At 28.1% G+C, this 21,330-nt stretch overlaps 2 protein-coding genes across 2 annotated transcripts; one reads left to right on the top strand and one right to left on the bottom strand.

Annotated features, from left to right (window-relative positions):
- Nucleotides 1-2,923: 2,923 nt before the first annotated feature.
- LOC107453962 (cuticle protein 14-like) lies at nt 2,924-8,124 on the top strand. Its single transcript, XM_016070986.3, has 3 exons — nt 2,924-3,162; nt 4,435-4,518; nt 7,524-8,124. Exons 1-3 carry the CDS (start codon nt 3,157-3,159, stop codon nt 7,977-7,979), a joined length of 546 nt encoding a protein of 181 aa, XP_015926472.2. The 5' UTR covers nt 2,924-3,156; the 3' UTR covers nt 7,980-8,124.
- Nucleotides 8,125-12,156: 4,032 nt separating this feature from the next.
- LOC107453828 (adult-specific rigid cuticular protein 15.7) lies at nt 12,157-15,773 on the bottom strand. Its single transcript, XM_016070794.3, has 3 exons — nt 15,656-15,773; nt 14,049-14,135; nt 12,157-12,769 (listed from the first exon to the last, which is right to left on the bottom strand). The coding sequence occupies exons 1-3, from the start codon at nt 15,659-15,661 to the stop codon at nt 12,263-12,265; spliced, it is 600 nt and encodes a 199-aa protein (XP_015926280.2). The 5' UTR covers nt 15,662-15,773; the 3' UTR covers nt 12,157-12,262.
- Between the last annotated feature and the right edge of the window lie 5,557 nt (nt 15,774-21,330).

The raw sequence follows: 21,330 nt of genomic DNA, 5'->3' as shown, positions 1-21,330 counted from the left end.
CTGTGATCGGTGCGAGCCGGGTGAGGAATTCGAATCGACCCCGGGTTACCTCATTGAGAAATTATAAGTATAAGTATACTAAAATATATAAATATAATGTATAATATTGTCTATAATAACTCTAGTCTTTCGAGATTTGACATAGTAAAACAAACTGATCTGCTGAGATGCCGGAAGCTAATCAACAATAGCAAGCCTATGTAATAAGTCCTTCCTCTTCACTAGTAAAAGTGTAATTCAGAGTTGACCGCTAGATTAATTTCCACACAATCCACGTACACGGTTTTACCCCCTACTCTCCTATAAAATTTACATTTCGAATGTAATTTAGACAGAGCCTATCAATTGTTCTTTAATTAAATATCTCAGCATGAGTTGAATAAAAGATTGACGTAAGAAATTGATTGAAATATGTTGAGGAGAGCAACAAAAAAAAGCACATGCATTTTTACCATTGTGTTTTGAAGGTCGAATAGTAGTAGATATTTTATAAAATAATATTTGAGGTTTTTATACTTAAATTAATTCATAATTGAAAATTATTTTAATGTTTAGAAATATTAGCAGTTCTTATAAAATAATATATTACATACCACCTTCGGCGATCAGTTTGGTCACCTTTCAAATTTATCTAGTACAACAGATAAGCTTAAATGCCAAGCCAAATACCCAGCACATCTGTATTTAAGTATTTTAATTTTCAGTCCTCTCTTTATATCCTAACACTTTAATTACTTTAAAAGAATGTATTGACCAAAATTTTTCACCGTCTAGTTGTTGCTCACGACATTTCCCACTCGAAAATACTTTGATTTCAACTTTATTTATTTTAAAGACACGTTCATTGTAATATATATTTTGTGTTAATATCTCTCAAATGACTTTAGTACGTTTATTATATTTTTGTTTATCTGTATGATGATACTTGTTTTGTTGCAATAATTACGTATGATGAATCAAGGAAAACCTACTGCAATGATATTTCAGTTTAAACTTTTATCTTCATTTTAAAATAACCTTTCCAATAAAATAACTTAACCAAGTTCAATAACCTTTATAATTTTATTTTATAATTTCTCAACTCGATGATGTGATGGCTCATGTNAAAACAATAAAAACATACAAAAATGTTGATTATTACTCAGTATTATACAGAAATATAAGCAATACTCCTTAAGTGAGCGGGGCTACCCCACTCTCCCCTATAGTTAGAATGTGCGCTTTAAAAACTATTATTATCTGCACCTTTTAATAAATTTACTTTTAATACATTCTTTTCAAACATTAAGCTATCTAACGAAAAAAAATCGCTAATAGCTGCCTTCTAACTGCGGAAAACATTTTTTATTTTTCTCCAAAATCTCAGAAATCTCAGTTCTACAGCTAAGCTAACAGTGAACAGCAAATGGTTATTTAATGATATAAAATTTGAGGAAGCTGGATTATTCGCGATTCGAAAGTATTGAATTATAGGGTTACTTTTTTTTAACGGTTCTACATTATTGCTTAGATTTGTATGTGTTCCAGTTATTGTTTGAAGCTTGCATCTAATAATATACATTATCTGCTTATCCTCAAACCATTACAAAATATATTTATCATACAAATTTGCCAGAAAAAAAACAACAACTTGCATTTACTATTAAGCATCAATTATTAATGTATCAGATAAATTGTATTTCTGCATATAGTAGCTAGAACCATCAATTAAGTTCTTTTAATTTCAAGCTTCTTTATATTGAACAAAAAATTCAAAACTATTTAGTTGCTAGTGAAAAGTATGTCTTGATATTGAAACATAAAGTCAATGAAAACCATCAACAACAAAAAAGAGTTTATTATTAGAAATTAGCCGAATTGTTGCTCCAGTTGATATAAATTCTTATTATCATTGTGCAGTGATTGTATCTATTTTTAATAATTTGGAATAAGAAAAAGCAATGAATGTCAGTGTCTATGAAATTAGCCGAATTGTTGCTCCAGTTGATATAAATTCTTATTATCATTGTGCAGTGATTGTATCTATTTTTAATAATTTGGAATAAGAAAAAGCTATGAATATCAGTGTCTATGAAATTAGCCGAATTGTTGCTCCAGTTGATATAAATTCTTATTATCATTGTGCAGTGATTGTATCTATTTTTAATAATTTGGAATAAGNTCTTTAAACTTTGGAATATGAAAAAGCAATGAATAACAGTGTCTATGAAATTAGCCGAATTGTTGCTCCAGTTGATATAAATTCGTGTTATCATTGTGCAGTGATTGTATCTATTTTTAATAATTTGGAATAAGGAAAAGCAATGAATAACAGTGTCTATGAAATTAGCCGAATTGTTGCTCCAGTTGATATAAATTCTTTTTATCATTGTGCAGTGATTGTATCTATTTTTAATAATTTGGAATAAGAAAAAGCAATGAATATCAGTGTCTATGAAATTAGCCGAATTGTTGCTCCAGTTGACATAAATTCTTACTATCATTGCGCAGTGATTGTATCTATTTTTAATAATTTGGAATAAGAAAAAGCAATGAATATCAGTATCTATGAAATATTTGCATCGATCATAAATTTTTAAACTTAATTTTTAAATGTTAAACTAACAAATCGGACTACAAACAACGCAACCCGCTACAAGGTCATTCATTTTGCTTTAGTTACAGAAAACAGGCAAAAAAGACCTTTAACAAAAAGAAAAAATGTCCAGGAAATTCAAAGAATCTGCATATCATTATAAAATTATGAATAGTTTTTTTTAATTAATGGTATTTCCCGAAGAAAAGTCCAGTTGTGTAGGAAGTGCTCATGATGACACCTGAAGAAGCGATCTGGATCAAGGCTACTACAACTCTCGGAACCACACCCGTACCAGCCACTAAGACATCTTGGCCTTTTGAACAATGAGCATTCCTGGTCACCTTTAGCATTCAAGAGATGGGCGCGGATTTTTATTTTTCCTTCATTTCTCATGACAATTCTTTCTTCATTTTCATATTTCTTTCCTTTGTTTTATTAATTTTTTTAAAGATAAATGTTGGGGAACTAGTCGGAAAAATGGCTACACCTTTTGTCACAGCTTATGGGTATAAAAGGGTGCGCATGTTAGATTATGGGCATAATTGAGTTAACGTTCTCAAGAATCAAACAAAATAATCATGAAGGTACGTATTTATGTAGAAATTTAATTAAGATATTTTCATCAATTTTCTAAAATAAGTAAACTTGGTTTTTCGAATGTCTTTTCATATATTTCATTTTAGGAAATCTATCTTATATTTTACTTTTTAGAAATTAAAAGTTTTTGTTAAAAGCTAATTCTTAATTTTTAGCGTATAATGTAATTAACAGCTGTAATACAAGACTATAATAGGGAATTCGTAACAAATTAAAAATCCTAAAATCTCCTAGTCCTAATCTATTCTAAATGTGAAATTAAAATTCAATTTTCAAATGTCCTTTCATACATTTCACTTTAGGAAATCTATCTAAAATTTTACTTTTAGAATTTAAAAGTTTCCGTTAAAAGCTAATTCTTAATTTTTAGCTTATAGTGTAATTAGCAGCAGTAAGACAAGACTATACTAGGGAACTCGTAACAATCTAAAAATCCTAAACTCTCCTAGTCCTAAACTATCCCAAATGTGAAATTAAAATTCAATATAAAAGCAATTTTTCAGCTACCAATAAAAAAGGTCTTTTTATTGATTAAATTTAACGACAGAAGTACATGGTAATGTGATTTGCCTCTGTATAGTTTTATGTTTCGTGAGCAACAAATGAAAATTTTAAAAAATGATTGATTTTAATTTTCCTCTTAAAAGCAACAAAATAAAATGTTTTTACATACAAAGCAAGAATATACTTTATGAGCCATTTTTTAGCGTAGTAATTAGAAATTTTTGAAAAATTCCTGTAAATATGCATTCCTGTATATTTACAGGAATGCATAGTGTACACAACACAAAACTTCATAATGAAGTTTTGTGTTGTGTACACTGCTTGTATTTATTTATTAAAATTTTAGTTGAATGTAGATTCTTTGATTAATTAGAATTTTAAATAAAAATGAAGCATTCCTATTTTATTTATATCTTAAAGAATGAAAATGTATTATATATGGCAAATCGAAATTAAACCTTTTTCCCAAAATAAATTTCAAATTTGAGATTCGATTGTCGCAGAAAATCTGTATATTGTGCAAATTTATTTTAATTTAAGCAAAAAATAGAGCGTGAAAAATATTTACTTCTATGGTGACTCTTTTATGCACATTTGCACATCAATATTTGTTTTAAAGACAAATGAATAATGATTAAAGATAAATGATTATTTGTAATATATAACCTTACAACTAAATATTTTACTCTACTCATTATAAATATTCGAATGGATAATTTTCACACTGCTAATTCAATCATATTTTTAATTATCAGGTCATCATTCTTTTTGCTCTTTTTGCTGCTTCACAAGCCGCTGTTCTTCTTGGAGGAGCAAGTGAACAGTTCAGAACTGAGGATGTAAGTATTTTATCAATACCTCTATTTTACCAATCAATATCTCTATCAATACCTCTATTTTATCAATAAAAAAGTAGAAAAAACTTTAGTAGTTTATCTACTTTTTCAGTTACATAACATTAAAAAATGGAAGCAAAGAATGAAGAATATCATTTGTCATAATAGAAATGAGAAATAACAGATATGTCACAGGTTGTGATAAAATAGTTAAAAACTTAATAGTTTAAAATAAAATACTTTTTCATTTATTTAAAATCAAATAACAAACTGATATAATATAACAAAAATAAAATCGAGGTAAATATTAAAAGTTTCTGTAAACTAAAATTGATTCTGCACTAATTACTTTCTGTTGCATGTTCGCAAAAACAGCTTGTGGTTGGAATAGGCAACTTATTTTTTTAAAACAAACCATGTTAAATTCCTTTATTTCAACATCATTTTAGTTGATGGAATAGCACTTTTGAAACTATTTATATTTTTTAAGAAAAAATTCATCGATTTTTGGCATTTTATTGTAAAGAAGCATTTTTTATTTAAAATTTGGCAATGAAACACACTGATGTAGTTTATTCAAAGTTTCTTTCAATAGTAGTTGAAACACATCTAAAAACGTTGTATATTGAATTCTGAAGTAAGCTTTGCATTTAATTTTAAAATGAGCAAATGCTTAAAAACTTTAAAAATAGTGGGAGTTGAAATGTATTATTTTTTATATTTTTAAAATAGTAACTTTAAAAACAAAACTTTAGTAGTTCTTTTATTTTTAAAGCAGTATTAAGTATTCTGAAATTGAATTAAAATTTAAAATACTCTAAATAATACAAATGGTAATATTTTTGTTCAATTTTGACTCTTATCAAAAAAAAATTCTATTCTAAGAAATTCTATCTAAATTCTATCTTTGTATTAAAAAGCATTCCAATCTTATGAACAGATCTAAACTTTGTTATAAGTTATTATATTTGCTACTTCTCAAATAAAAATTCCAATAGTAGATAAACATAAATAAAGTGTATAATTTATTGTTTGAGCATAATTGATTGTATTATAAAAACAGCTACAATATCACCATATGATGAATACGCGAAATGCTTTGTAAATAAATTAATAATGTTGGAGTATATTTTATCTGTTGTTTAATTGATAAAAATATTTTTTAAATATTTTTAAAATATCTTTCAAATTATTAAAGATATGCATGACTTTTATTTAAGCTAAATATGCAACCTTATTTGGTTGACTTTGTTTGATATTTAAATGCGCTTACAGGAATTAAATAGAAAAGCTAGTGTTCAACATAATATCAAAAACAAAATCCAGAGCATTTTAAAAGCATAAAAATTAACATTTACTGTTAATATAAGTTTTTAAATATTAATTCATAGATTTGCTAGTTTCATAATACAATCAATTATCAAGCGTAGATTCAGAAGCTTTTAAACTAATGATCAAATCAGCAAGAATATGACGTATGGTCGAAGCAGCATAAATTTTAAGGAGACGAAATCAATGAATTTATGAATTAATTTAATTGAAAAAGTGCTTCATTGTTATGTTTATAGTAGTTTTCCTTTCAGCAATTCAATTTATATCATAAACATATTTATGTATTTTCACGTTAAAATGTGATACAAAAGTTTTTCTTAAATTGTAAAATAATTATTCTCGTACTAAAAATTATAATTATTCTCGTACTAAAAATTATACAATCAAAAGTCTCCCATGTACCATCTTGCTTAAATTAAACGTTAATTTTTAGAAAATTGGTAAAGTCAGTACGCTTCATACGTAAATTTGACGTAATATTGACGGAATGATATTACCAATCAGATATTTGGTAAAAAAAAGCTTTCGTAGATTTTACCCTCTACCCTTCGGTAAGATTGTTTTCGTATGTTTTACGAAGTATTTTCGAATATTTACTTTTTGAAGGAATATTTACTTTTTAGATTTAGTAAAAATTATTTTGTGTATTTTACCTATTATTGACGAAGCCAAATTTACCATTTAAATTTCAGTAAATTTCGGTTCGAGTTTATTTATGCAAGTTTTCAGATTTTTGTATAATTTGACGTTTCAACTTACGTTTATTTTGACCTATTGTTAACATAGATACTATGTAAAAAATAAAGTATTCATTCTTACCTAGAAAAAAGTGGTTATTAAAATGGTCGTAAAAGAAACGAATTCATTTATGCATAATTTTGGATAACCATTTTTTGCTATAATTCAACGTTTCACTTTTACGTGAATTTTACAAATGCTTAGTAAAATTTAATGGTGAAATACACGTATTTTTAACGTAAATTTGATGTATTTCTGCTACCTGGGCTAAACTTATCTTTAAACATTTGAAATCTAAAACTGATGCTTAATAAACACATTTTAAGTTATAAATCATTAATTATTATCCACAAGAATTATAACTATGCTTTAAGCAAAATCAGAATTTTTTTTTAGCTTTCAAAAATTTTGCTGTAAAATAATAAATCCTAGTTAGTTGTGGATTTTCTAAAGAAAATTTGGGCTCAGTAGGAGACAAAAGTATTTTTAAGTAGTTAGTCTCCTTTCTTAAGTATTTTTTAAATCCAAAAAAATAAATCCTAGTTAGCTGAGGGTTTTCGTAAAAAAAATCTAGCTCAAAAGGAGACAAACGTATTTTTTAAATACTTGTTAAAATAATTTTTTCTCCTTTTTATATGTATTTTTAAGTAGTTAATCTCCTTTCTTAAGTATTTTTTAAATCCAGAAAATAAATCCTAGTTAGCTGAGGATTTTCTTAAAAAACATTTAGCTCAGAAGGAGACAAAAGTAATTTTTAAATACTTGTTAAAATAACTTTTTCTCCTCTTTATAAGTGTTTTTAAATATTTAGTGTCCTTTTTTAAATATTTTTTAAATCCAAAATAAGAAATCCTAGTTAGTTGAGGATTTTCTAAAGAAAAAATGTGCCTAAAAGGAGACAAACATATTATTTTTTTAAAATATATTTTTATTCATAGGGTGTAGGTAATTACGCTTTCGGTTACAATGAGGGCCATGGATCTGGGGCTACTTTCCGAAGAGAAACTGGATCTCCAGGCGTTGTTTCTGGATCCTACGGACTCTCTGATGCTGATGGTCGTCGACGAGTTGTCAACTACGTAGCTGATGCCGCTGGATTCCGAGCTAACATCAATACTAACGAGCCAGGTGTTGAACCAAAGGATCCAGCTAACACCCTCATCAACAAAGCTGGAGTGATTGCAGCCCCAGCTGTTGCCCATTATGCTGCTCCAGCTCTTCACCATGCTCATCCAGCACCTGCTGCTCCTCTTGCACATTATGCTGCTCCAGGTTTGCATCATGCTCCTTCAGCTCTCCATTATGCCGGACATCCAGCTGGAGCTTTTGCTTACAACAGTGTAGTTGGACATCATGGTTACGCTCATCCAGGACATTACGGATATTTCTATTAAATTATAAGGAATTATATTTCGGAACAAAGAACTCTCTTTTTTTATGTTGTGCCATAGGGTGAGGTTGCGGTAGCCTTATCTGCTCAAAGTGATGCCGTGCTTATACGTTTGTATGTGATGAAAATAAAATGTCTATTTACAGTTATTGTTCATAATATTTTTCATGCAAAAATATACATTTAAATTCAAACTATTTTCATGTTTTCCAAAGATTCCATGCTTCTTCACTTTTCGTTTTTCCAACAATTGAAAAAGACATTTAAAATTGAAACGAAAAATTTAAAGTAATAAAAATTTCTTTTTTTGCTAATAGACTTTAAAAAATAGTTCGAAAAAAATAGAATTGATATACCATATTTTCACTTAAATCATATTAAGCGATAAATTAATTTTAAAAGCTAACAGATCTTCCATTTTATATATTTATACATTTAACATATTTTCCATTTCATAAAAACAGATTAAGTAGTTGCGGCTAGAATTATGCGATTTTGTAAAATATCCATTTAATTTTTAGACCATTCAAATAAAAACACTTAAAATGTCCTGGTTTTTTGGTTGGCAATAAAATACATTTATAAGTGTAATAAGAAGATTTATTTAAAATTTTTAAGCAACAGCAAAGTGATGCTATTGCATACTATAACTTAATACCTTCCCGAAAATAATTCATTTTACATGATTACTTTACATATTAATAATAATTAACTTTACCAAAATTATCTACTTCAATAAAAAAATTATTGCATTTTAATTTTCCAAAAAAAATGATTCAAAACAATTATTAAATAATAATTTTAAACAGAATAATAACAGTATTCAACGCATATTGTGCATACAACCTAAATTTTAACATTACTCGTAATTAACTGCTCTTAATGTTATTTTTATTATCTTTTCTATTTTAACTTTTAAGAAAAGCATAACGTGGGTGGCACTATTCTTTTCTAATTTAAAAAACCCATTTTAAAACGAATTGCTGTTTGAAATTTGAAAGAAAATTTTCAGACGTGGAGCATTTAATTTTTAATTATTGGAAAGAAAGAAAAATTTGTTGCAAAGGTCATTGAAATTCATTAAACACTTTTGCAAACGAACTTAAGATCTGAATCACCAAAATATTTTTTTAGTAAAATTTGCACTAAAATATAGAATAGATTTAAACAAGAACTCTTGCTTAGCCTAATTTTGTTGATCAATTTTTTTAAACAGTCTTTTTAAATATATTTTGCTGAGTTTGCTGTTTGCATGCTTGTTGCGAATACTTACTTTTTGGTTTAAAATGATTTTGATGTATCTTAGTCCAACAGTGGTCTGATCGTAAGGCGCGGTTCCCAATAGATCACTAAAGTCAAACATCAATGGCTGAGATCAGTGAGAGGTTGGGTGACCACTTTGATCAGCATGCGCGGAAATCGAGGGTGCACGGTATCAATCATCATTAATTCATTCTAAAGTAAAGTGCACTTGCAAGCTTTCTGGTTTTTACAAGGCAGAGGAGTTATTTCTTCTGCAGAGGATCAAAATTGTGACGGAATGTTCTTGGATTATCCTTAGGGATGTTTCTCAGACAGTCACCAATAGCCCATTGAATAGTTCTAGTGTGACGTTATTATATACTACTGATCATCTATTTGATGCAATTCACTTTTAATGATCTGCTTAATCGGAAATAAATCTGAACCACATGCATTGGGAAAATTTGTGCATTCCAATTAAAACACAATTGAAAGTTTTTTATAAAAATATATAATAGATTGCTGAAATGTTGCATTTTAGATTATCATTAAGTATGGTTGCTGAACGCATAAAAATATGTCGCAAAAGAAATTAGAACATGTATATTAGCTGGCTAATTTTTCAAACATTAATTGGTCGAAGTAAAATACTTTTTTATTAGAACAAATTTTTGGTGCACCTAGTGTAAATTTATTGTTAAATTGGACAACATAAAAAACATTAAATACTGGCAAAAGTTTATTTTAGAATTAGCAAAGTGATAATATGCTGAAATGATGATAAATGCAATTACTGCATAGCTAATATGTCATACCAAGGGAATTCTACCCTCTGCTCGCTACTCTCACTAACCCCCATGATTGCTACAACCATCTTTAACTTCTTGACAATAAATAGATTATTATATTTAACTGAAACTGAACAATACGAAATAGTTTAGTTGTCGAAACACATATTTGGTTTCAAAGAGTTAGTTTTCGATTCTATTAAGATAAAATTTAAACACTTTGCTTTCCAGTTACAACCTTATTTACAATTTTATCCATTATATCCTATTTTAATTTTTTGATATTTTGGAATTAATTGTATTTTGATCCTATTTTATTTTAAAAATTTGTTTATCCTATTTTAACTTTTAAAAAGATTTTTGAAAATTTTCTGACTGATAGATTAATTGGCAATATATTGAAAAAAAAATTTTTTTCCAAATATTATTGCACAATTTTGTAATTATCATAATGAAGCGAAGCTGTATTTATCACTCAATACAACTTTACACAAATCTTGTAATAAAAGTAAATATAATTTCATTATTGTTATATAAGCGCAAAGCAGATGTAATATGTATTTAATGGGGGATGGGATAGACTGGTTGGCAGAGCAGGCGAAAACGTAATAAAAGATATTTATAAATGAATATTACGGGTAAATATTTTAAATTACGGCTAGAGTTTTAGTTGAAATATGTGGGAAAACTTAATCATATTATGTGATTTTTTTCGGCCAAAATGAATAAGTAAAAGCAATAGAAAATGGTTTTATATTTCATTACGTTTTGATGTCTTATAAAGAAATGATAAATATTTTGAAGATATAGAAGATTTTTGATAATTTATTTTTAAAAATAGAAAGGCCACTGAATTTTAAAAGTTTTCAAGAAAACCTCTGGAAATTTTCGAATGTCATTCCAATAATTCCTAATATCGTTTAAAGAAGTAGAAAACAAGTTTGCAAAGAGTAAATCGATAANTTTTGTATTTATCATAATGCGTGTCAATGTTCACTCAATACAACTTTACACAAATCTTGTAATAAAAGTAAATATAATTTCATTATTGTTTTATAAGTGCAAAGCAGATGTAATATGTATTTAATGGGGGATGGGATAGCCTGGTTGGCAGGGCATTCGAAAATGTAATAAAAGATATTTATAAATGAATATTACGGCTAAATGCTTTTAAATTATGGCTAGAGTTTTATTTGAAATATGTGAGAAAACTTAATCATATTATGTGATTTTTTTTGCCCAAAAGGAATGAGTAAAAGCAATAGAAAATGGTTTTATATTTCATTGCGTTTTGATGTTTATTAATGTAATTATTTATATGATGTTAATTATTTTGAAAATATAGAAGATTTTCGATAATTGTTTTTTGAAAATGGAAAGGCCACTGAATTTTAAAAGTTTTCAAGAAAAGCTCTGGAAATTTTTGAATGTTATTCCAATAATTCCTAATATCGTTTAAAAAAGTAGAAAACAAGCTTGCAAGACGCCATAGTAGTAAATCGATAACTACTATGTTTTCTGCAAAATATACAAATTTGTTCAGAAAAATTAAGGTAGCTGACTTATTTCAGAGAAGATATTTTCTTAGAAATATTTTTTTTTCTTACTTAAGTTGTTACGTTCCTATCCCTTTGAAATTTTCTATTTTCATAAAGCATATGTTTACTTAAAGCAAAATTAGCAAGCAACTATAAAAAAATCATAATTTAGAGTATAGCATTTACAATTAAATTGCATATCTAAGCGCATAACATCAATCAATTTTTTTAAACAAAATATAAGCTTAATTTTCTGAAAGCATTTTTTTCTATTAACTCATAAACACATCACTAAAAATTAAGCACTCATATTTAAAATAGTATGCTGGTACAATAATCCATTACATTTTTATAAACTGTAGCATCGTATGTTAAATTATTTTTATAAATATGTTGATAAAATTTTATAAATATATTATTATAAAAGAATTTGTGAAGTGTTGATATTATTTTTCTCGATGTAGATACTGTTTATGCCGCAAGTTAATGTAATATGAGTTAGGTAATATACGTTTTGAGAAAGTTGAGATAACATGAGTTTATATGATATGAGCTGCGTTATAAATATGTGTATTTTTATAAAATATGTGTTAGTTACAAAAACAACAATAAATCATTGGATCAAACTATTTTATTTTTAAATTTTGATCAAGTATCAGAAGCTCGGTGACAAACAGGTAAACGTGTCTCAATTCCTTCACTTGTCAAGTGCAAAATATCTAGTAGTAGAATTGGTGCGCTAAAGGTGCGTGGGCAAGACCATGATGTCCAATAAAAGTGTTGTAACTGTAACCAAGAGGTCCACCTGCTCTTACAGACACAGCAGAGGGAGCAGCGGCGTAGGCTAGTGCTGGTGCAGCTGGCAATGCTGCTGGGATAACAGCTGGAGCGGCGGCATAGGTCAGTGCTGGTGCTGCAGGTACATGAGCTGGAAGAGCTGCAGGAACTGGTGAAGCGTATGCAATGGGTGCAGCTGGGGCAACAACCAATCCAGCCTTGTTGATGGCAGCGTGAGCGGGATCTTTTGGTTCAACTCCTGGTTCATTGGTCTTGATGTCGGCACGGAATCCGGCGGCATCAGCAACGTAGTTGACAATACGTTGTCGACCATCGGCATCAGTTAAACCGTATGAGCCAGCAACGACACCGTTGCTTCCGGATTCTTTGCGGAAAGTAGCCCCGGATGGGTGTCCTTCGTTATATCCAAAAGCATAGTTTCCAAGGCCCTTAACAAAAAAACAACACTCAGTCTCGTCACGCTTTATAGTTACATTCTAATTGTAATTGAGTTTAAACCTGATACAAATATTAACAAAACACTATTCTAAAAGTGATCTAAAATTATCTATAAATCGTGCATGTGATTCTCAAATATCAGATCTCACAAATTAATTTTAAAAAATTTCAATAACAATAATATTTCGAAAAACTGCATTTTGTTAAGTAATTAATTTTCAGTTATGATCAGAAATATGCATATGAATTTGAATACTATTATCGTATAAATACAAAATAAAATGGAACGAAAAATGTGTAGTAAAGGTTTCAAATTAATATTTTATTCCAAGCAAATTGAGCCAATATAAATAAATTTCATTCATTTATTTTTATTACAAATGAGCCTTAAATCCTTATTTCACGTTTATTCAGCAGAAATGCATTATTTCTGCTTATTAATTTTTAAACTGAGGTAAACAGAGCACTATGTTGGTTCAATTTTTTTTAAATGCAACAACTGAAAACAATAAATATATTTCTGTGTACAAATTTCAAAATAAAATTTTAAAATTAAATATAAGTGTTTTTAAACCTAAACAACATTTTCAAACATATTCAAACGTAACAATTTATTCAGTAAACAGAGTAGTATTAATAAAAATGTATTATATTTTCTTTAAAAATTACTTTAAAGAAAAATAATTTTAAATATTATAAATATAACTTCAGTATAAACAATTTTCGCTCAAATGTCCCTCAATATACTGATTGTCATATTAAAGTGTTTAGTTTTAAGTATTTACTGTTTGAAATAATTTATATATTATCTTATAACTTAATCTCGCATTTATCAAAACAATATAGCCTATTCCTATTGAAACAGTGTGTTGAAAAAGAAGGAAAAAAATGTGTAGGGTAATGTAAACTTAATTTCAAAGAAATTTAATTAAACAATTTAAAGCAAGTCGAAGTTTTATGTATATAAATTTTAAAAAAACACGATTTATTTATAAGAAATACAAAAAATGTACCATTTTTGTAGAAAAAAAATGAAAAAAAAAAACTAATTATTCTAATGAATTTATAAGGAATCAGTTCACATTTTTCAAGGCATATAAATTCTTTTCTCCCTCAAACCCTGAAGTAAAATATTATGTAAAACTCTTCATGCACAAGAAATTATTTTTTGGATATATTTTAGAAAAAAATACAAGAATTTATTTAACTGAACTTTGAAATAGTTTCTTTGAAAAAACTAATTTAATTACAAAAGAAAACTATACTTACATCTTGACTTCTGTATTGTGAGCTAGCTCCAGTTCCGAGGAGTACAGCCGCTTGGGAAACAGCAAGTACTGACAATAAAATAAAGACCTAAACGATACTTATATTTTAGTTGCGCTACATACAACTGCAAAATTGATGTTATTTTTAATAGTACGAAAAAAAAAACTGAAACAGTTAGGAGTTTTATCTGCTGTGTACAATGTGCAAAGACACAATCGGTTTTCTAGTATGTTTTACTAGAAACTACTATTGCTTTATATATATTTGTTTACAAGGAAGAATGTTAAAGTCGTATAGTACTGTTTCAAAAACTATAATATTTTAACATGCTATTAAAAAATAAAATTGTTGAATTCTTCAGAAACATCATTACAATTATTAAGTGTAACAATTTCTATCATTACTAGTTTCTTAAATCGAAATTTTTAAAGTGTATGGAATATAATATAATTATTGCTATAAAGAAATTAGTGCACGCTACAATTGAAAGAAATGACGAAAGCAATGTAAAATTATTGTATTGTACCCTTTCCGTAATTAGTGAAGCATTTAAAACTAATTAACAGTAGAAAGCAAAGAAAGGACAATAATTATTTTGTACTATTTTCCATTCTGGAAATCCAATTCAAAATTTAAGACGAATCAATTGTGATTATCAAAGTATTTTTATTATTTTCATTTCATTCATTCAAGTATTGTAGCGTCGACATCTTTTTGAACCTCAATTAAAAATTTATTACTCATGCTAGCATTATTTTTTTTAAATATTGAAACTATGTAAGTAAACTAACAGTTTTAGATGCTCAAAATTGAAAAACTTTTAAAAATTTCTTTTTTTTAGAAGCTATGGGAAAATATATTTAAAAAGTTCAAACATTTAAATACAAGCGTATTTATGAAATTTTAACAATAAAATTGACGCTAATTTTTATACAATTCAGCATATTTTGATATTCTTGCAAGCAATTTTGCCTCTTTATTTGGTTCATTATTAAAACATTCAACATTACGCTTTTTATCATAATAGTTTTTTCATGATAGTTTATATAAAAAAACGTACAATAGTTTCATACTTAAATATGAAGTTAAAAGAAAGTAAAATACCGCATTTTTTTAAAATAACAATCATATAATCGATGTTTAGATTAAATATTTGAAATTTTAAAAATATGTTTAATCAATCAGAAACCATTTAATTTGTATAATTAAAAATTAAATTAAATATCTGAGATATTACTTTAAGCACTTTCAAACGCCAAAAGTTTAACCACTTCATATGCGAACTTTAAATGTCAGCAAAAAGTAATAGAATGCTGTTTTCAGTTTCTACTCATAGTTTCAATCATATAAGTGCCAAAAATACATTTAGCAATGAAAATACTATTGCAGTTTTAACGAAACTCACTCAGATTTCTGAAAATTATCTCATATACTAGCTAATTACCAATATCAATCTGATTTTTGTATTCCATTAAACTGATTATGTCTGTGATTTAAAAATTTTAAATTGCTAAATTTTAAAAAGCGTTTTAAAACATGAAGAAAAATATAACAAAAATATTCAGTTTTAAGTTTTGATTTATGAAAGAAAAGTAAAATAATTTTACCTTCATGATGATTTGAGAACTTTATCACTCTTGATAATAGTGATTCGAATAATTTCCATCTCTTTATATACTGACAATCTGGACACTTTCTTCCGTATTTTGATAAATTGGTCAAGGTGCAATAATGTATTCTTTTGCCTGTTAAACCGCTTAATTTATTCAGAAAACATCTTGAATACCCATCCTTTGTTCGAGTTTATATTATTTAAATTGGGCGAATATTTAATCGAAGAATACCAGGTGAAATTCATTGAGAAGGTGTGTCACCCAATCACCTTGATCCAGATATATCTCTTCGCTAAGTGATTTGCATCAATCTTGCAACTAATTGAATTAAAAAAATTTTTTTGTATTTAATTATGCAAAAAGAAAGTTAATTTTTTTTGCGATCAGTAAATGAAAATTTATTTGATTAATATTTAAACAATCACAATTTGTTACTTTTGCAGAAAAATTTTAATGATATTTCCATTTATGAAAATTAAATAGAGGTAGTGGGAATTGTATCCTTCTAATAGTCGAAAGCTTTTTGTTTACGACAATAAATCTTTGATGTGACAAAATACAATAAAGTTAAAGGCAATTTTATTTTTTATTACTGAGTTTAAAGTTATTTACTGTAGTTTAAGATCAAATATAGAAATATTAATATTTGTATAAGATATAGCGCACAAATTTAAATAAAGAAAATAGGGTATCGCGACCACTTCAACTCTTATTTCACATCGTTAAACAAATAACAATTTTTAAAAAGAAGTAAAAATACAATTTTTTTAAAAGAACTCAAATGCATTTATACGCCCTGTGAAAAAGAATTCGAATTGTACGAAAATTATATTCTGCGATTATTTAAAACATGAAAGGTAAAAGAGCATGAGTTGAATGCCTATTCATTTATTTTTACTAGTCAGGCCTAGTATTTAAAATGTTTATGCATTTTATACAGTTTAAAAACGTTATACGTAATAGGTGATTGCAAAAAAATGTTGCTGCAAAGTTCTAAAGAAATTAGAACATATCATCAGGATTAAAATTACATTGTAACCCATAACCCTAAATTTCGTCATACGCTAATAGAGGTGCCTCCCCTATTATGATCTGCTTTTTCCTGTGCTTCTCAACAGGTTATAATAGGAGAAGCTTCCTTATCCGCGTATGATGATATTTCCGGACTTGAGTCCCAATCTGATTTTAATTCTGATATTGTGTCATAACTCTCTTATACGTTTTTCGCGACATAACTCGACCCCAGTTATATGTAATGTTCTTAAACTTGTACATTTCGACAAAAATAAACTCAAAATGTCATTTTAATGTCAAAACTAATTTTAGACTTTAAATTCCCAAACCTGATGGAAGCACGGTCAACCATTTGTATAAATGCAACAAAAAACTCGTTTGATTGTGTAATTTTCAAACTAAATTTTACACATATTAAAAAGGGTCGCTTAATATATGCTAATTACTTAATACATATGATACTTTAAGTTGCTAAACTGAACACAAAATCATACTTTCTCTAAATAAGCCTATTTTTCTCTGATGGAATCTGACTCTCAAATAAGCTAAGCAAGCGGCTAAAGTATAGAGAACTGAGTTCCAATAATTAAGAACGTAAACGGGTTAAGAAATTGGGACACTTAGTGACGCCCTTTCAATAATTTTTTCCACTTGTTTATAAAAGTTTATTTCATATAAAGAATAATTTCTAATTTCTAATTATTAAATAGTTAAATTAAATATTTAAAAAAGATTTAACACGATTTTGGTTTCGATAGTAAATAATGCAACGCATCTTTGCGATATCATGGATTGAGTAATGTCTTATGGTAATACATCATTGATTGCGACTCGAACGAACACAATTGAGATGCCGTACTGCAAAATTCACACCGTTACAATTTTATTTTTTTAAAATTACGGTAAAATAATTGACAGAAGTTTGTCCATCCAATTAACCATAAAGGTTATGGTAAAGAACATTTTTACTGTTATGGTTTTGAAACCACTTAAAACTAGTATGGTTTCAAAACTGCAAAATAAATATTTAACTGCACATTGGAGCTAGGCTTTTCGTTAGGTAATGGGCTTTGGAGTTAAATAGTGGTTGAGTTATGTTTTATTAAATGAACCGCGGAAAGTGGTTTAATTAGCTTATCCGGTTGTTTCACCTATCGTAAAGGAAATGCTAGACTTTTTTTGTGTTAAACAACTTTATGGGGCGGCCATCGTTCCTCGAACACGAGTAAGGTATTTTAGACTCACAAACTAGGGATTGCTGGACACTGAAAACTCTTCATGTGTTGATGGGAATGGAGGAAATATTGTGATGCCAATGTGGGGAGTCGAACCACCATTCAGTAGATCAGAGGACAGGCAGATTAGCCCTCTCGGATATAATTTGTACCTAGCTGAAAGGAACTAAGAGGCTTCATTAGGATAGGTAAGTTCTGTTCTAAAATTCTGTTTGTGTAACTGTATTGCTTTATTAAAATGCATATATTAGCAGTCTGTTGTGTTTAATTTAGGCTTATAAGCCCTTGTCAGGTAGAAGGAGGATTGAAAAATTCAGAGAAGGGCATCAAGCGGAATACATCCAGAGCTACGTCGAGATTCGAACCCACTACCTCCGCGCTTCTCACAGCGTTTGGCGGGCGATAACGCTCAGCCAGTATTAGGTGAAAGCAGTCAATAAGCGGTTTTTCTCACAGTTTGAGTACTATGTAATTTATGGTCATTTGTCTGTTTTGTTTGAATATGGTTAAATAACAATTAAATAAATTGATATTGACCATTTTTATCAGGAAATTTTTAATAGTGCACTTCATTCATTCATGAAAGCATAAGAAGTATATTGTGATGCGGTTCATATACTTAGGTAGAAAATATAGTTAGTGTGCCTCATATATTTGATAGTAATGCATGAAAAGTCTTAATAATACTTCTGAATAAAAGTAATAAAATAAGAACATCAATCCAGTAATATTCTGAAAAAGAGTTTTTTACATAGACTAATTAAGGTTTTTTAAATATTGTCTCTCTATATTCCACCACCGCCGCATTGAGTTTTGAACTTGGTGATACATTTTGTTTTTCTACACAAAATCTATACGACTTGAAAGCATGGAATATCGAATGTGTATTAAAAAATACGCCAGGAGTTACTATACAAGCTTTAAAAAAATCATTTTGTCGCTCGCACAATTGACATCAAACTGCTTGATTTCATGATGCAAATTTGAATTTATAGTAATAGTTTGAACTACAACACTTTAATATTGACTTTGTTTCAAAAGCATTAACAGGTATAAGTTTTTTTTTCAATGAACACATAATTTTTCTATTTATGTTCTCTTACCGTTATTCTGTTGAAGCTTAAGGTTATTTCATATCTCGTACTGAAAAAATTATAAAAGTTCTAAATTGTTATGCATTTTTTATAAGTATGAATAAAGCTAATTTCATCTTTTTACATTTGGTATGAAGACGTATTAAGTTTTATTTTCACATAATGTTTTGCTTTTCTTTTAAAAAAAATATTAATTAGCTTGCATGTGTTACATGCGGAGACAACCACTGGTATCACCCATACAAATAGCAACACTTCCATCAGATTTTATTATACATTTATTAAAACGTATTGATATTTTGATAAAAGTTTTAAATCTAACGGATCTTGAACATTAGATTATGGAAAATAAATTTGGACTTACCTAAAAAAATTTACAAATCATCATTTTCTAATTTATTTCTCTAAAGCTGTAAGTTTTATAAATTTAACTGGCGTTTTACTTTACAGTACTTCTAGTAAATATTTCCTATTTAAAACATTAGATTTTTTTACGTAGCATTATCTTATTAAGTTAAACTTTTAATTACATTTTCAGGTAGGTATGGAGGTAGGTACTTTATTTACGTCACACTAGATAATTCACAATGGGCATTTGGCGATTGTCTTGGAAACATCCCTGAGGATGATCCAAAGACATGTCATCGCCATTTTGTTCCTCTGTAGAGGGGATGACTCCCCTGCTTTGGTAGCTCTACTACCTGCGTGCGAAGTCGAACACTTTACGGTAGAACAGTTTAACGAGGACCGATACCGCGCACCCTAGATCCCTTCTCAGACAGATCAAAGTGGTCACCCACTCGCTTACTGACCGCAGCCAGTGATGTTTGACTTCGGTGTTCTACTGGGAACTGTGACTTTACGATCAGTCCACTGCGAGACAATTATATTTACAAGAGTTGTGAAAAATTGGAGGAAAAAAATTATTGTCAGTAAGTAAAGTGTAAGAATAGTAAACTATATATCTGGGAAGTGAAATTATCCAAATTAAAATACATAATTGTTGCACTCCTTGAGCTAAAATTTAAGCATTTTTCTTAGCAGATGAGTTTGCCATAAGCAAAAATGTCTTGAACTGTTTCTCATGATTGCCCTTCTAGAGTATATGAAGTTACTGTTAGAGTATATGACGTTTAAAGTTATGTACGTTACCATACTTTATGAAATTCTAAAATATTTACAATAAGTTATATCTAAAATATTTACAATAAGAATAAATTTGTCAAACTTTGCTGTTTTGTTAAATCGAGATAGAAGAACATGAGTATTTTCTTTAACCCTATGTTCATACTCAATTTACCAATAATTTCATTGAGTAAAACGAAGTAATATATATATATATATATATCGATTTTTAGAAACTTGTTCTTTTTTTAAAGTTTCTTCCATTCATTTCATTTCAAAAATGTGTACTTCTATAAAAAAAAATTTCTCATTTCGACTTTTTAATTTATTTTTTAGAAATATCGATAAATTATCCTTATTATTTATTAAAAAATTAGTTACTTTTTCTATAAATTACTGATGTTTAGCTTATATTGTGTCCTTGTCTTCCAAAACTAATTTTTTTGTTTTGCTTTTGAGCGTAAATGTTATCTAGTTCGTAATAGATTGCAAGTGTTTGACTTTAGGTATATCGTTCAATCAAATTAATTAGTAATATAGATAAAAAAACACCCTATAAAATGTTTTTAAGCCTGAAATATATTTGAAGCGAAAGTGAATGGAACAAAACTATTTTTTTGGATTTATAAAGAAACCTTAGGTTTAATAACAAGTTTTTGGAGAAATTATCTATACTTTTTGCGCATGTGATAGTTGAATTATTCAGTATGTTAAGTCGTCCCCACTTAATTGCCTTTCGGATAATCGAACAACCCGCTTATACGAATAAAATTTAAAAGAACCAAACAATTTTATATGAAAATATTGTTAAATTTCCTCGTTTAAATGTATATTTATTGTTTCCAGTTCTTGCTTAATTGCATAAAGAAGAGATACTGAAATGAAAAAATCCGTTCATTTTCAAGAAATGTTTCACCAGCTAGCATGAAACTTTCAGTTAAGAACATAAGAATAGAATGGATGGTAACTTCAATAGGAACTTCCAGTTCATTTGTTGCTCTGAACAGGTGTTAGGAGTGTAGTTTAAAAATTAATCAAATCTTGTAGGCAGTTATACATTGGAGTGAATGAAGGGAAATGTATCCCTCTTTGACTTATTTCACCCACGCATCACTTAAAATATAAAAAGTACCAAGTGATTTGCTTCGCAGTGAAGACTTGTGGTCCTCTCCTGGTGTGCTATTAATTTTGATAAGAAAAA

Source organism: Parasteatoda tepidariorum, chromosome 4, assembly GCF_043381705.1.
Source record: "Parasteatoda tepidariorum isolate YZ-2023 chromosome 4, CAS_Ptep_4.0, whole genome shotgun sequence".
Classification (NCBI taxonomy): domain Eukaryota; kingdom Metazoa; phylum Arthropoda; class Arachnida; order Araneae; family Theridiidae; genus Parasteatoda; species Parasteatoda tepidariorum.
This window is presented reverse-complemented; position numbering and strand designations above follow the sequence as displayed.

Bases quoted from the DNA above. Each gene is read 5' to 3' on its own strand.
- LOC107453962 (XM_016070986.3), top strand. The intron at 4,519-7,523 runs GTAAGTATTTTA...TTTTATTCATAG, and splicing joins AACAGTTCAGAACTGAGGAT to GGTGTAGGTAATTACGCTTT.
- LOC107453828 (XM_016070794.3), bottom strand. The intron at 12,770-14,048 runs GTAAGTATAGTT...TTTTTTGTTAAG, and splicing joins CACAATACAGAAGTCAAGAT to GGCCTTGGAAACTATGCTTT.